This window comes from Hoplias malabaricus, unplaced genomic scaffold (genome assembly GCF_029633855.1).
Source record: "Hoplias malabaricus isolate fHopMal1 unplaced genomic scaffold, fHopMal1.hap1 scaffold_264, whole genome shotgun sequence".
Lineage (NCBI taxonomy): Eukaryota > Metazoa > Chordata > Actinopteri > Characiformes > Erythrinidae > Hoplias > Hoplias malabaricus.
Window position 1 is genome coordinate 33,809 of NW_027100794.1, and position 15,834 is coordinate 49,642.

The 15,834-nt window shown below is 40.6% G+C and overlaps 2 protein-coding genes across 3 annotated transcripts; one reads left to right on the forward strand and one right to left on the reverse strand.

The window, feature by feature from the left end:
• The first annotated feature begins 1,176 nt into the window (after positions 1–1,176).
• On the forward strand, positions 1,177–9,151 carry LOC136680219 (uridine 5'-monophosphate synthase-like). Its single transcript, XM_066658563.1, has 4 exons — positions 1,177–1,401; positions 4,141–4,294; positions 6,759–7,022; positions 7,687–9,151. The coding sequence occupies exons 1-4, from the start codon at positions 1,258–1,260 to the stop codon at positions 7,773–7,775; spliced, it is 651 nt and encodes a 216-aa protein (XP_066514660.1). The 5' UTR covers positions 1,177–1,257; the 3' UTR covers positions 7,776–9,151.
• Positions 9,152–10,834: 1,683 nt separating this feature from the next.
• On the reverse strand, positions 10,835–14,819 carry LOC136680218 (uridine 5'-monophosphate synthase-like). 2 transcript variants are annotated; one of them, XM_066658562.1, is made up of 4 exons: positions 14,646–14,819; positions 13,635–14,017; positions 11,733–11,996; positions 10,835–11,209 (listed from the first exon to the last, which is right to left on the reverse strand). In XM_066658562.1, the coding sequence occupies exons 3-4, from the start codon at positions 11,983–11,985 to the stop codon at positions 11,112–11,114; spliced, it is 351 nt and encodes a 116-aa protein (XP_066514659.1). In that variant the 5' UTR covers positions 11,986–11,996; positions 13,635–14,017; positions 14,646–14,819; the 3' UTR covers positions 10,835–11,111. The 2 variants fall into 2 exon arrangements, with proteins under 2 accessions (XP_066514659.1, XP_066514658.1); XM_066658561.1 differs by lacking the exons at positions 13,635–14,017; positions 14,646–14,819 and having other exon boundaries at positions 11,733–12,472.
• Between the last annotated feature and the right edge of the window lie 1,015 nt (positions 14,820–15,834).

Below are 15,834 nucleotides of genomic sequence, written 5' to 3' on the forward strand. Positions count from 1 at the left end.
GAGGAATCAGGAAACAAACATGATCCACACACTGTATTCTTCAAAACAATATGTCAACACATTTACTAACAGAGGCCTTTCACAAACCATCGTGAATTAGAATCCTTAACGTAACAGGCCTTTAAAGATAATATAATATAAATAATATAACAGGGGCTACAAAGTTGTGCGACAGGTAGTGTTTCTGTCACACAGCTCTGTCACACAGCTCCAGGATCCTGGGGTTGTGGGTTTGAGCCCTGCTCCAGGTCACTGTCTCCAGAGTTCAGAGAACGGATGCAGCTCATTAATCCGCTAAGATATCTGACTGAGAGGTGTTAATACACTTGTTCACAGGTGTTCCACAGTGTGACAGTGTGGACTTTACCATGCGTCAGTCAGCGTTGTTTTTCCACACTAAGGTCTGATGTTACTTTAAAAACTTTGAATTTACACTCCTTTACACTCCATGTGCACTCGCTGGATCAGCCCAGTCTCTGTGTGCCCTTACCCCGTGATTTAAAAATGAAGCACTGCTCACCTCCACTAGTGCATTATTAATGTGTTCACTGCCACAGTTGAGTTACAAGCAGAAGATATATTTTACACAATAATAAATGAATTAAAGTGGTAATGTTTTATTTTTTAACTAATCCCTGATAATCTTACAGGCATCAGTATCTGTAAAGAAACACCGCTGAAAACCCCTGACCATTCTTCGTTTATTCAGCAATGTTACTGTCCCTGTAAGAGCCAAGCCCTATGGCGTTATTTTTGTGCCACAATTCTGCACGCGCGCGCGCGGATATTTCGAACGAGCAAGAAGGTTTCTGCGCGCGGATATTTTTGAGTGAGCAAGAAGGTTTCTGCACGCGGATATTTTTGAGTGAGCAAGAAGGTTTCTGCGCGCGGATATTTTTGAGTGAGCAAGAAGGTTTCTGCACGCGCGATGTCTCTGATCTCTCGATGTCTCTGGCGCGTATGTCCTTCCCACTTGGCGGTCAAACCATCCAATCAGAAATGTCATTTGACGTTTCTGATTGGCTGAATCTGAGGCACTTTGTAATTGGCTGTAAGTGGGTAGCGAGCGCGCAGGTCAAAGACATCGAAAGAAACCTTCTTGCTCGTTCGAAATATATGCGCGCGCGCGTGCAGAATTGTGGCACAAAATTAACGCCATAAAGCCCCACCCTCAACGATTGGGGGGGGTGACAAACGCCCGCCAACACGTCTTTTATATGAAATGATGCGGGTTAGCTAAGTGTTAGTCATTTGAGGATGGAAGGTGTTAAGAAGTTGATATTGAAGCTCCACGAGGTGGAAGCAGTGAAGTTCGGAGAGTTTCAACTGAAGAGTGGACTTTTTTCTCCTATTTACTTCGACCTCCGAATAATCGTCTCTTACTCAGAGTTACTCCGAGAGGTTAGTAACGCACACACACACAAACGTTAGTTCGGTCTGGACTACTAGAACTAAAGGATTCCCTTTATGTAATCGCAGAGTTACTAGATAGCTGGAGCGGTCTCCAGAGGACAGTTATAGCACGAGGAGCCGCTGTTCAGATGAGTTATACCCTACAATACTTTGGGAGTCGGATATGGATGAGAAACTCAGTTTCCCAGTACCCAGAGCTCAATAGCACCACTTTAAACGTATATCACGACACAGCGAGGAAAACACAATGGTGAACTAGAGGTCTGCATTTACAGGAGGAAATGCGAGATGTTGCGCCGCTGAAACCCCCGTCCCCCAATCCGCGTCTTTCCCGCTTAAAGCGAGGTCGTCGGTACGGAAAACCTGCGTGGGTCACTAGGCGACGCTATGGTGAAGGTGTTGACCGCTAAGCTGTTGGTAGTGGGATTTTAAGAGAGCACTCTTCCGCAGCAGTTTGCATTGGACTCTATGGAGCTCCGTAGGCCGTGAATGGAAAACGAAACATTTTGAATTCCATCTTTAAAACAATTCCACCTTAAGAAACCCAGAATTGTAGTGAGATGTTCAGATCGCAGGCCAAAAGAGTCTTAAAAGCAAAAAAAGATGGCCAATACATTTAAAATACCACATTAAAAAAATTTCACCTTAAGAAACCCACAGTTGTATTGAGACCTCCACCTTTAAAAATGACCACTTGAAATAAAGCTTAAAATGTTGAAAAGACAGCCAGTATATTGTGAATGAAGTATTGTAAAAACAATTCCACCTTAAAAAACCCTGGATAATTAAGACGTCCCCCTTAAAAATTACCTTTTAAAGTGTTAGAGACTGCCTACGTCATTCACACCTCTCAAGTACATACCTCTTCAGGCCGGAGGCCCGCAAGTGGGAGGGGCGTACGCAGCAAGTGGGTAGAAACCAGAAAGTGGGGGTCTAGATGTTTTGTGGGAAGGCGAGTGTAGGAAATGCAGCCTTTGTGATTTGAAAAAAGGGCATTGTTTATCTCCAACAGAACTAGGTACCCTCCACTAGTTAGAGTTTAAAATATTACATTTCAGTGAAAATTAAATACATAGCACTCCTGATATTTTAATGATATATTTGTGTTAATCTGATTATGGGGTGAACTGCAAACTTATGAAATCCATTAGGTCTCTCATGTCTACAGTCATTATTTTAATTTGATTACAGAATTATAGGACTGTATTATCTGTTTTGTACTCAGCACAGTATTGGATTATAATCAGTTTAAATGTGTAAACCCTTAAGTAACACTTATGGCCCACTGTTCAAATAAATATTTAAAGCAGCTCCTTTCCATTAATGGACATGGGAGAAAATGGTGCTAATAATTTGTAAATAATCATAATATTCAGTAAACCTCCCATGAGTACTCAGTCATAGTGGGTGTATATGACACTAGAGTCAGTGCCTGTAGCTACAAGGTGAACTTAATAAGATGGAAACTCACTGTAATGTAGTTATTGTTTAATGAATTCTGAGATAGTGGTGCAATCTTTCAGGAAATTTGGCCGTAGCTCGAAAACTTTACCGTACGACAAGGACAGTCTGGCGCTCGAGATGGTGTAAACATTTTTGCACTTTGAGCGAGAATTGATGGTGTAATGACGAGTTAAAAACAGGCAAAGTTGAAAATCTGCGTGCCGAGCCGCTCTTAAAATACATTGAGCTCTATGGGAGTAAAACCATCCCAAGTGTCAAACAAAAGTTCATAACTCAAGAGTGGTATTCTCAAATGGTCTGATACTTACAAGTTTGAGAAAGGGCAAATTTCTCTACCATTTAAAATTCAAATGAAGTCTGTAGGTGAAAGTTTAAGGAAGTTATGGTGAAATGTTCGGCAGAAAATTGAAAAACAAATAAAATAATTTCAGTGCATTCCTATGGGAGCGTACCCACCCTCTGAACAAATGCTTATAGCTCGGAAAGATTTCCCCACATCACTTAACCACATATACCGTTGCTACAAGGAGAGTATGGGGATCGATATGGTATAAAAAAAATATGCAGATTAAGTGAGAATTGAGCATGTTATGACGAGTTAAAAACAGGAGAAAAGTTTAGAAACCGCACTCTGAGCCGCTCTAAAAATACATTGAACTCAATGGGAGCCGAAACCGTCCCTAGTGCCGAACAAAAATTCATAACTCAAAAACCGTAATTTCAATAATGCTCAAATTTACAGGTGCTAGAAAGGACAAGTTTCTCTACCATTTAAATTTTTTTAGAAGTTTCTAGGTGAAAGTATGAGGAAGTTATGGCGAATTGTTCGGCTGAAAAGTGGGGAAAAAAAAAGGTTTTCGGGCAGAGATCCTTCAGTGTATGACATCACCCCACTCTAAGAGCCTCCTATTTAAATGAATGGATGGATGGATGGATTTTGAAGGAGGGATAGAAAGAGAAGGATGAGTGCAAGAGGTCTGAAAACGGACATGATGGGACCTGGTACGGTAAAATTATGCAGGTTCCTTACAAATGTGGCACCATTTCAAAGGGAATTGAACACGCTCCAACGGTAGAAGGTTTATTGCCAAAAAGCATTGTTACAAAGAAATAACCTACCATTCACAATATATATATATATATATTTTTTTTTTTTTTTACTTTTTTTGTGCCATGTTTATATTGTTTCATGCTGAAATTGCTCTAAGATGTGCCTTTAGTGTGTTTTTACACTCTTGTTCACACTCTCACTCTTCCTCTCAGGTGTCCAGACTGCTGTATGAGCGCGCTGAAGAAGCTGAAGCAAAGTTCGACTGTGTGTGTGGCGTCCCGTACACAGCTCTGCCGCTGGCCACCATCATCTGCGCCAACCACAACCACCCCATGCTCATCCGCAGAAAAGAGGCCAAGGACTATGGTAATCATTCATCTCCTTATTATACTTCTACCGTGCAGAGACAGTGTGAGACGATGAGGAACTCCACTCTGCTCTTCCCTCATCACACAGCGTAGTCCAGGCCAATGTGATTATTTGTCAGATTTACATTTCAGCATTTAGCAGACACTCTTCTCAAGAGCATAATTTCTCAGAAGCATAATTTTAATATTTTTTCCCCCGCATCTTGCCCTTCAGGGCTTTCGTAGTCCTGTCTCTCATTCATGAGAAAATAGAACTCTTGGAAATTTGTATTAAGTGTTTTTATAAAACAAACAATTGTTATGGAGGCCAAAGCTGCTTTGAATAGTGGCCTTCATCTTGTCTGCATTGTTAGGTCTTGTGTCATCTTTCTCTTGACTATGCCCCATAGATTCTCTGTGGGGTTCAGATCAGGTGAGTTTAATGACCAGTCATTGGTGCCAAGTCCTACTTGAAAATGAAATCCACATCTCCACAAAGCTTGTCAGCACAGGGAGGTATTAACTGCTCTAAAATGTCCTGGTAGATGGCTGCGCTGACTTTGAACTTGTAATAAAACAGTGGACCACCAGCAGAGGACATGGTTCCAAACCATCACTGATTGTGGAAACTTCACACTAGACTCAAGCAGCTTGGACCGTGCCTCTCCACTCTTCCTCCAGACTCTGGGACCTTGATTTCCAAATCAACTTTCATCTGCAAACAAGATGCTAAGCAACAGTCCAGTCTTTTTCTCCTCGGCCCAAATGAGACGCTTCTGCTGTTGTCTCTGGGTCATGAGGCTCTTGACACAAGGACTGCGACCTGTGGTGGCTCTTGAAGCACTGACTCCAGCAGCAGTCCACTCCTTGTGAATTCACAATCCTTTCAAGTTTTTCCCAGTTGCTTGTGCACCTTTTTCTACCAAACATTTTTCCTTCCGTTCCACTTTCCATTAATGTTCTCGGATACAGCAGGAAGGTGTCAACGTCTGCCATCTGTCCTTCAGCAGTCTACCCCATGATCGTGGAGCCTACTGAACCAGACTAAGGGACAATTTTAAAGGCTTAGGAAGCCGTTGCAGGTGTTGTGTTGATTATTCTAATTTTCTGAGATGACTTTAGGGTTTTGGGCGGCACGGTGGCGCAGCAGGTAGTGTCGCAGTCACACAGCTCCAGGGGCCTGGAGGTTGTGGGTTCGATTCCCGCTCCGGGTGACTGTCTGTGAGGAGTTGGTGTGTTCTCCCCGTGTCCGCGTGGGTTTCCTCCGGGTGCTCCGGTTTCCTCCCACAGTCCAAAAACACACGTTGGTAGGTGGATTGGCGACTCGAAAGTGTCCGTAGGTGTGAGTGTGTGAGTGAATGTGTGTGTGTCTGTGTTGCCCTGTGAAGGACTGGCGTCCCCTCCAGGGTGTATTCCCGCCTTGCGCCCAATGATTCCAGGTAGGCTCTGGACCCCCCGCGACCCTAAACTGGATAAGCGGTTACAGATAATGGATGGATGGATGGATGGACTTTAGGGTTTTCATTGGCTGATGGCTATAATCATCAACATTTAAAAGAAATAAACACTTGAAATGGATCACTGCTTAATGAAACAGAGTTTCATTTTTTAATAAAAATTAGAATATCAAAAAGTTTATTCAAGGTGCAAGTTTGGTGTGTTCTCCCTGTGTCTGCGTGGGTTTCCTCCGGGTGCTCCGGTTTCCTCCCCTGGTTCAAAAACACACGCTGGTAGGTGGATTGGAGACTCAAAAGTGTCCGTAGGTGTGAGTGAATGTGTGAGTTTGTGTTGCCCTGTGAAGGACTGGTGCCCCCTACAGGGTGTATTCCTGCCTTGCTCCCAGTTATTCCAGGTAGGATCTGGACCCACCGCCGCCCTGAACTGGATAAGGGTTTACAGACAATGAATGAATAACTTGAGATGCACATGTATGTCAGGCACGTGAGCGTTTTATTGCAGCCTATAGGAGTGATCAACACAGTCACGTTTTACCAGGATGTTTCTATATTAATCAGCGTACACACGTGGACAAAGTTATTGGTACCCCTTGGTTAATGAAAGAAAAGCCCACAATGCAATAGGGATAATCTCACCCTGGAGAGGATTGTGAAACAAATCCCATTCAAAAATGTGCAGGAGATTCACAGAGACTGGACTGGAGCTGGAGTCAGTGCTTCAACAATCACCACCACGCACAGACGTATACAAGACATGGGTTCTGCCATGTATTTCAAAAGTCAGAAGCAAAAAAAAGAAAAAAGCAGAAACAATTTCACTTTTATATAAATCTTTTTAAAAGGCCATGTCGCCCTCACACTTCACTTACACTAAATTAAACACTTTAAACAATGTCATAGTTCAAGCGTAAAACCCCTCTGATGTGAGACACCACAGGTACATAGTTTTGATTGAGGACAAATGTATACCTTAGGTTCTGAGTGAAACGCTGGTTTATTTGATCTGAGATGTCTCTCTCCTCTCAGGGACGAAGCAGATGATCGAGGGCATTATCAAGGCAGGTGACGTGTGTCTGATTATTGAGGACGTGGTGACGAGTGGCAGCAGTGTGCTGGAGACGGCTCGGCTGCTGGAGAAGGAGGGGTTAAAGGTGAAGGACGCCGTGGTGCTGCTGGACCGAGAGCAGGGAGGACGAGACACGCTCGAGGCCGAGGGGATCACCCTCCACCCGGTCTTTACCATCTCCACCCTGCTGGATGTACTGCTGGACGCCGGACGCATCGACCCAGGTCAGTTTCTCTTCCGTTCTCATAGTCCTGGACCTGCAGCTCTCATCATTAGTGAATCCAGCTGTTATTCTCCATAGAAAACATGAGAAAACACTGGATGTTCTGAAGCAGCTGCACATGAGCCTGAGGTCACCGTACTCAGTGCTGTGTGTCAGCTCAAGGGGCAAAAAACCCTCAAGCTCTGGGGTGTGGGGCAAATAATAAACCCTCGATAAAACAGCAGCACCGTGAATAATTCAGTGTTTACTTTATAAAATACATCAAATACAATCAGTTATTCAGAATCTAATATCAGTTTTTATATGTTTAAATATCTAATATCAGTTATTCAGGATCTGTTATAAATCATTCATGAACAAATATCATTTATTGATTAAGTGCAGTGCACTTCTCAGGATTTACAATCAATTGCTAAATTAAATCTATTCTGTCTTTGTATTATTTTTTAAATACAAACTAGTAGTCAGTATTTACTTTCAATTATTCAGTTATATTCACTCTCATTAGTTAATTAACCCCTATCAAGTGTTCTGCTGTAAATAAGTGCTATTGATTACTCAGTATTAGTTATGACTGAGTGTTATTTTATAGAAATAATAGTAAATATAAAGTGATTCCTTTATGAAGTTCTTATTAAAATGTGAATAAATGTTGCTTGTTGCAGACACACACACGAGAGTGAAGACTTTCATCGAGGGAAACCATCCATCCATCCATCCATTATCTGTAACCGCTTATCCAGACCTTCACTAAACCACCAGGGAACAGCTCCCCCAGAGGCGGAGAGGAGGAAACGAGAATTTAAAAAATAAACAATTAAGTTAATGTATAAATAAAATGAAAACCCTAACAGAAATTAGCTGTAGAATAGCTCATATGACCAGTCTAAAAGAGAGCTGTCTGTATGTTGCAGTGAAATGACCTGTGTAGGCAATGATTTCTGTTTTTTCTGTATTTATATTCAACCACATAACACAGAATATTCCTGCTCCTGTGGGAGGAAAAATGATCTAAAAATGTGTTTGTGTGTGCAGCAGTTTCACTCCCATCCTGTCTGCTGATGTTTAAATGAAAGTAACACACCTGTTATAGTCTGTGTTTTCTACAGAATAATGCTATAAATTGGTTTGAATCTATTCATTTGTCCGTTATTAGATTAAAGTACTCGTTATAGTGGTGGAGTCCACAGGACTAGACTCACTGGCTCCTAGAACCCCCCTGAAGTTTTCTTCACAGTGAAAGAAGCACGCAAAATATCTGGTTCTCACATTTCCGTGGTCACGTGTGTATTACAGTGCCTGTATATGACCTTCCACAGCTACTGCAGCAATTATTGGTGTTTTTTTATTTTTTATAATATTCTTCAAATGATGGAGTCATATCTGTTGACTACCTGTGATGGGCAGTGAAGATTGTTTAACTGTTTTACGGTGTAAACCTGTCATCACACATCGCTGTGCTTACCAGTGTGCCATACAAATAGTGAGACTGAAAAATTATACAAGTTAGTTCCGGTAGAGCACTCTGATTCGCGATAAGAGCACGTTTTTTTCCCCCCACAAACACTGTATCAGTCCGCTGAACGCCGTTGCTAATTCTCTACGGTGCAGCTCAGCTGTCGTTATCACATTTTTCACCGTTTAATAAGCTTCAGTTAATGTTTTGCTCCAATAAACTGTCTTCATTGTACTTCGAGAATAAAATACCGATAAAAATATCATGTACGTAATTATACTCAGTTGTTATTAACACGTTTAACTTGAAATAAATGGAGAGTGAGGGCAGTGACTCACTGAAGAGCTGTAGAGTTCGTTACTGTGACGTAGCAACATGCTACTTGTTGAGGAACTACAATTTGGTGGAAGGATTTACTTATTTCATAAATACTTTTGACATAACTTTTATAGTTTATATATTTACTGAACTGTTATATAAAAGCAGTAGAACACTCGAGGTCGTGTGTTATCATGAAATAACCGCACGGCTGAGATGGACTATTTTGTGCCGCATCACAGCCATGCTGTTTATATAACGCTTTTTACAAATGATACAAAGCAGCTTCACAGAAATCCAGTAAAACCAGGGGCGACAGGGGTAAGGAAAAAATCCCTCAGAGATGAAGAAGAAACTTTGAGACGAACCAAGGCTCATGAGGAGGGACCTATCCTCCTCTGGTCAATCTACAAATTATTGACAAAAGGTCCCTGTACCATCACAAAAGTCTGCTTTTCTGATCATGTGTACTGACAATAGTAATAGTAGATAATGAAAGCAGTGATGGTGGTAATATGTAATTATTTGAGTGACCATTGTGAGTTTTTCTTTCTTTAAAAGAAGGGTATCAATTTTGTCCACGTACATGAAGCGATAATGGACACAATTCCTATATTTTATTTGCATCTTTGCTCTTTACGGTCAACATTCATTCATTCTCAGACAGACTTGCCCCAGTTAGCAACAAAAGTTAATTTATTTCAGTAATTCAGTTAAAAAATTAAACTGTATATTTACAGGAGGCACGGTGGTGTCTATGTCACACAGCTCCAGGGACCATCTTTCCTCTGTCTATTGAAGCTGCTCTAAACACAGTGCACACACCACTATAAAACCATTTATCACTGTCAGAATCTTATAATTGTTTAATAAGTGGATTTGGGCTGTGTATATCTCCTGTTGAGGTGACAGTATTCTAGGTGTTTCCATGTGAAAATAAAGTTAATAATATGAAGATTTCCAGTTTTTCTGTTACAGTGATGTTTTGTTTCTAAAAGGTATGATAAAAGTATGTGTACCACTTTAGTAACAGGAAATGAGATTTAAATTGGGAATAAAACATTAGTTAATTGCTGCTTACGGTGAAATAATAAAAATGCATTCAGATTGTATGGTTTCGTAATAAAAGTATACACCATTCTAAGTTTGTACTTGATAAAGTCGGGCAGTGTATTTTAATTTTAAATTTTAAATGTGTTAACTATAACGCTAATTTTCAGCGCTGGGTGTTCTGAGGTCAGCCCTTAGTTTCTCTGAATAACAGCGTAGCCTTGTGGCCACAGCAGTAAATTACAGCTGACCGTTTGAATTCACCGACAAACTAACGGCTCGACTCAGATCCCTAGTCCTTGTCAGAGAACGACTACATCTCTGTCTTAGGGCTATAATCTTTACTAAAAACAACAGAACTGCAGGTGTGACGGACCTTTTGATTAATACGGAATATAAAAGTGTGTGTGAAGAGTACTGAATAAATGCAGTTTGTACGCTGAAATAAGACACGTAAACTGTTTTTATTCATAACTTGTTATTACATTAAAAATGATATAAAGTATTTTAAAACTGAAGACAGCATACATTAATAAAAACTTTTTTTTTCTCATCACATTTCTCATGTCCCATGATGAAAGGTCAAAATAATTAGTTTCCTGAATAAGTGAGTGTCTGAGTTCCCTCTCACTGTTCCCTATATAGTGTTCTACACAGTACAGTCTACAGTCTAGTGATCAGTGAATGAGTGAACAGGTGAATCATTTCAGACACACCCCAGTGTAGCTGCCGCATTGAAAATGAATAACTTCCGGTCGCCGAAAACCCTTTTTCCACTTTTTAGCTGAGCATTTCGCCATAAACGTCCTTATACTTTCACCTAGAGACTTCTTTTTCAATTTTAAATGTTAGAGAAATGTCCCCTTTCTAGCTCCTGTACATTTGAGACCGTCTGAAAATACGGGTTCAGTTATGAATTTTTCTTCGGCTCTAGGGAGTGTTTATGCTCCCATAGAGTTCAATGTGTTTTCAGTGCAAAGAAAATTGTCTGCGATTAACTCGTTATGACATGACTAATACTCGCTCAAACAACAAAATTATTACACCACATTGAGCGTCCTTGTCACAACCCTACAGGTGTCTTACCCAGTGTGTGTGAGACAAAAAAAAGAAAGATAAAATTAGGGTGCAAGATTGATCCAAGCAGCACAGCCATTTCATGTTTCCTTTAGGAAAGGCAAGTTTCTCGTTTTATTTGTTGTATTCTTTATGGAACAGGGCAACATTCTTCTGAATCAAATCTGCTGTTTGTCAATTGTTTTCTCCTCACACATCATCTCCTTCGCCTCTGGGGGAGCTGTTCCCTGGTGGTTTAGTGAAGGTCTGGTTTCCCTTGATAAAAGTCTTCACGCTCCTGCGTGTGGCTGCAACAGGCAACATTTATTCACTCTTTAATAAGAACTTCATAAAGGTATCACTTTATATTTACTATTATTTCTATAAAATAACACTCAGTCATAACTAATACTGAGTAATCAATAGCACTTATTTACAGCAGAACACTTGATAGGGGTTAATTAATGAGACAGTGAATATATTGTAACTGAACATGAACAACTGAATAACTGATATTAGATATTTAGAAACATAAAAACTGATATTAGATTCTGAATAACTGATTGTATTTGATGTATTTTCTAAAGTAAACACTGAATTATTCACGGTGCTGCTGTTTTATCGAGGGTTTATTATTTGCCCCACACCCCAGAGCTTGAGGGTTTTTTGCCCCTTGAGCTGACACACAGCACTGAGTACGGTGACCTCAGGCTCATGTGCAGCTGCTTCAGAACATCCAGTGTTATCTCATGTTTTCTATGGAGAACAGCAGCTGGATTCACTAATGATGAGAGCTGCAGGTCCAGGACTGAGAACGGAAGAGAAACTGACCTGGGTCGATGCGTCCGGCGTCCAGCAGTACATCCAGCAGGGTGGAGATGGTAAAGACCGGGTGGAGGGTGATACCCTCGGCCTCGAGCATGTCTCGTCCTCCCTGCTCTCGGTCCAGCAGCACCACGGCGTCCTTCACCTTTAACCCCTCCTTCTCCAGCAGCCGAGCCGTCTCCAGCACACTGCTGCCACTCGTCACCACGTCCTCAACGATCAGACACACGTCACCTGCTTTGATAATGCCCTCGATCATCCGCTTCGTCCCTGAGAGGAGAGAGACATCTCAGATCAAATAAACCAGCGTTTCACTCAGAACCTAAGGTATACATTTGTCCTCAATCAAAACTATGTGCATGTGGTGTCTCTATGACACTGTTTGAAGAGTTTAATGTAAGTTTAGTGAGAGGGCGGCAGGGCCTTTTTAAACTGAGCAGATAAATTAATTTTCCTGTTCTAGTTCACAGGATCCTTTTTAGTTTCGTGCACACAGAAAATACTGCTGGTATGAGGCAACCGACTGTTGTCTTGTTAGACAGCAAATCTTATATTGTTCGATGTGAAGTTTCATATTTGTTTGGAGGTTCACTTCACTCGAAATGTCCAAGTATAAAAGGAGTCTTCAAATGGTTCTACAAAGAAGAAAGAAAGAGATTGATTTTTTTAACTTTAACTTTTCTAAATAATATTTGAATACTTGACTAAACTGACCTTAAGAATAGACAAAGTTGTGGGACTCTTTGTAAAAGCCAGCGATAAAAAGCTTGATAAATATCAATAAAAATAAGGAGCTAGCTGCCATAAGTGAAGAATTAATGTAAATATAAGTGTCTTCATTCTATCTAATGCTTACAGGCAGTGATGAAATCCACTAAACAAAAAGGAAATATAATATATATATATATATAAAACAAAATGTTAAAATTTTTATAATTACCAAATGTAAATACAAGTGTATGGACTAGGGTCAATAGTGCAGCAGAATCTGTCAACACCAAGTGGCAAATAGGACTGTCACAATCATGAAAATTTAGATGATGGTTATAGAAATAATTGTGAATAACTTTTCTTGCCGTGTGGTCCATGTTCATGAAGTTCATCAGAGTAGGAGTGTTGACTTAAGATCAGATCCATCTCTTATTTACTTTGACTTGCATCAAGAAATCCTGAAACTCACTTATATTAAGAAGCTTGACGAATACTGACCAATGTTGCCAGCATTAAAATACCAGCCCAGTTTGGCTCACTATTATCATCATCATCATTAAGTTATACTGTTAAAAAAATTAATAAATAAAATGTGTGTGTGTGTGTATATATATATATATATATCCATCCATCCATTATCTGTAACCGCTTATCCAATTTAGGGTCGCGGGGGGTCCAGAGCCTACCTGGAATCAGGCAGGATGACACCCTGGAGGGGGTGCCAGTCCTTCACAGGGCAACACAGACACACACACATTCACACCTATGGACACTTTTGAGTCGCCAATCCACCTACCAACGTGTGTTTTTGGACTGTGGGAGGAAACCAGAGCACCCGGAGGAAACCTACGCGGACACGGGGGGAACACACCAACTCCTCACAGACAGTCACCCGGAGCGGGAATCGAACCCATACCTCCAGGTCCCTGGAGCTGTGTGACTGCGCCACCGTGCCGCCATATATATATATATATATATAAAAAATAAAAAAAAGAAAACATATGTACTGTACATGTACTAGGGATCTGCAAAATAATTTTCTGGTATTTTGTTGATAAGGTATAAATTGACTATATTTTTGCATTATTCAAATATGTGAAAAGTCTTATATGTTACTAGCTTGCATTTCTAAAAAGATATGAAATGGACTAGAAGTCATTTATCCAAAATGTCATATTAATAATGCATGCTTCTTACCGTAAATAAATAAGTGAATCAAGGTTGTGTCTGGAATGAAGAGTTTATAGGAAGATTCTGTAAGAGGTCTGCCTGGGGCTGGGGCGAGGCTGCCTGCTAAGGCACCCCCAGTCACTAGACGGAGACAGAGGCACTCTTAATTTGGGGCAATTGGTTCCACCTGGGCTACTCCTACTTAAGGGAAGCCAACACATGCCTCAGTGCTCAGTCTTGGGTTTCTCTTTTCAGAGTGCCGTGCAAGTCTGGCCGGTATTTTGGTAAAGGCTCCTGAGTTTTCTCCTGGGTCACTCTATCTTCTTCTTCTTCATCTTCTTCTTCTTCTTCTTCTTCTTCTTCTCCTCCTCCACCAGAGCTTTCCCTCTGGTTTTTCTCTTGGGAAAAACCTGTGAAAATTTTTTTTAAAAGTTAAAAAGTTAACAGAGGAACAGTGTCAGGATCACGAATTACTGTTTCTGCATGAAAATTGCAACGGGTGGAGCTGGGGAATTAATGGAAAATTAAATCAATTTCCACATTCAGAATCTAATTAATGTAAATCTTGCAAATATTTATTATTTTGATGTTTCTTTTAATTCTGGTCATTCCATTTTAATTTTGTTAATGTCCTGGTGTGTGTGGGTGTAGTGTCCCTTTTAAACTAACGATACTGAGCTGTAGTCATGTGATTCTGACCCATCCAATCTGCCACATGGAGGCAACAGAACCTAAACACCGAGAAAACTGCTGCGTCAAAAATATAGCACATCCTGTGTCTGTCAGTTAGTTCACAATTCCAATGTAAACACTGACAAAAACAGTTTAACACAGACATATTTCATTAAACACTCAATTCACCTGAGATGAATGTAGACTAAACACACACATGTTAGTTGAGTGCTACAGTGACTTGAGTGCAGCATGATTTGGTGGAATTATTGGTCATTGTACGTGTTATGAAATGTGCCTTCCACATTTAACTCATCCGTGACAGTGAACAGAAACACACGCACACACTAGGGTCAATGAACACACCTGGAGCAGTTATGTGCCTTGCTCATGGGCACTGCACATGTGGATGGTGATGTAGGAGGGCAGTGCGGTTCCTTCACTCTCCCCATCCGCAATTTTCCTATTGGTCATGGGAATTGAACCAGCAACCTTCTAGTCCCAAGTCTGCTGCTTTTTCTGTAAACACAACCATTCACAGTAGAAAAAATCTTCTCTGGTTACTGTTCTACTGACTGTGTCTAGCAAAACTAAAATGGGTAAAAATGTGGCTATGATCATGGAACCATAGTTTGAACAGCATCCTGACATCAAATATAACCACAGAGGGCTGCATGGTTTTCATTCCAAGCAGGGGCACAGGCAATTCCAGTTCTTTTAATAAACTGGTTTCCAACAACTGATTAGGTGATGCTTCTACCTTAACATAATAAAAACCTGCAAGACCTTTGCAATAAGGACTAAACACCTCTGATCTATAATATGCTGAGAGTAAAAAATATAACTTAACTGTCCTTCTTTAACACATTTGACCTGTAAAATCAGTACATTGACCACGACATTCTAGAATGTTGACTGAGCCAATGGACTGTGAGTAGACTATAAGAAAGGACCAATAAGCATCCAACAGAAGTATTATAAGACCTGGATGAGTAACTGAAGGATTTCTTCAGAGGAATGCATGTAAGTAGCAGCACAGCGGTAAAAATAAATAAATAAATTAATTAACAGGCTGTTCAAAGAAACTAATATCTCTGAATGAGAAATCAAATAGATAAGGGTAAGTTAGATAATCAGAACTCCTGGTAACCTGCAATTTATACCAACCCCAAAGCGCCCCCCCCCCCCCACACACACACACCGGTTTTCATTTCAACAGCGAAATTGAACAGCTTATTACCATTAACAATCAATATATTCTTTAACAAATTTTTATTTAACAATTTTACTGAGTACTCGATTGCGTTAGGTATAATTTTCTAATTGTCATTTTACTGTAACTGGAAAAAGTGCCGTTAAACGGCTCTGACAGGACACTCGCGCGAGACCACAGCGCGAATACTGCTGGCCCGTTAGCTTCTTGGCTAACATTACAATTTTCCGTTCCACCTTAAATGGAGCAATAGTTCCTATTTGCCGTTTAAGGTGGAACAGAAAATTCACCTTAAGAAATTTTCCAAGTTCACTTCCGAAGTGCTTGTTTCACAGTACAACC

Coding starts and splice junctions, on each gene's coding strand:
- LOC136680219 (XM_066658563.1), top strand. CDS start 1,258: ATGGAAGGTGTTAAGAAGTTGATATTGAAGCTCCACGAGGTGGAAGCA. Junction 4,295..6,758: donor AAAAGAGGCCAAGGACTATG/GTAATCATTCAT, acceptor CTCTCCTCTCAG/GGACGAAGCAGATGATCGAG. Junction 7,023..7,686: donor CGCCGGACGCATCGACCCAG/GTCAGTTTCTCT, acceptor TGCTTGTTGCAG/ACACACACACGAGAGTGAAG.
- LOC136680218 (XM_066658562.1), bottom strand. CDS start 11,985: ATGATCGAGGGCATTATCAAAGCAGGTGACGTGTGTCTGATCGTTGAG. Junction 11,210..11,732: donor CGCCGGACGCATCGACCCAG/GTCAGTTTCTCT, acceptor TGCCTGTTGCAG/CCACACGCAGGAGCGTGAAG.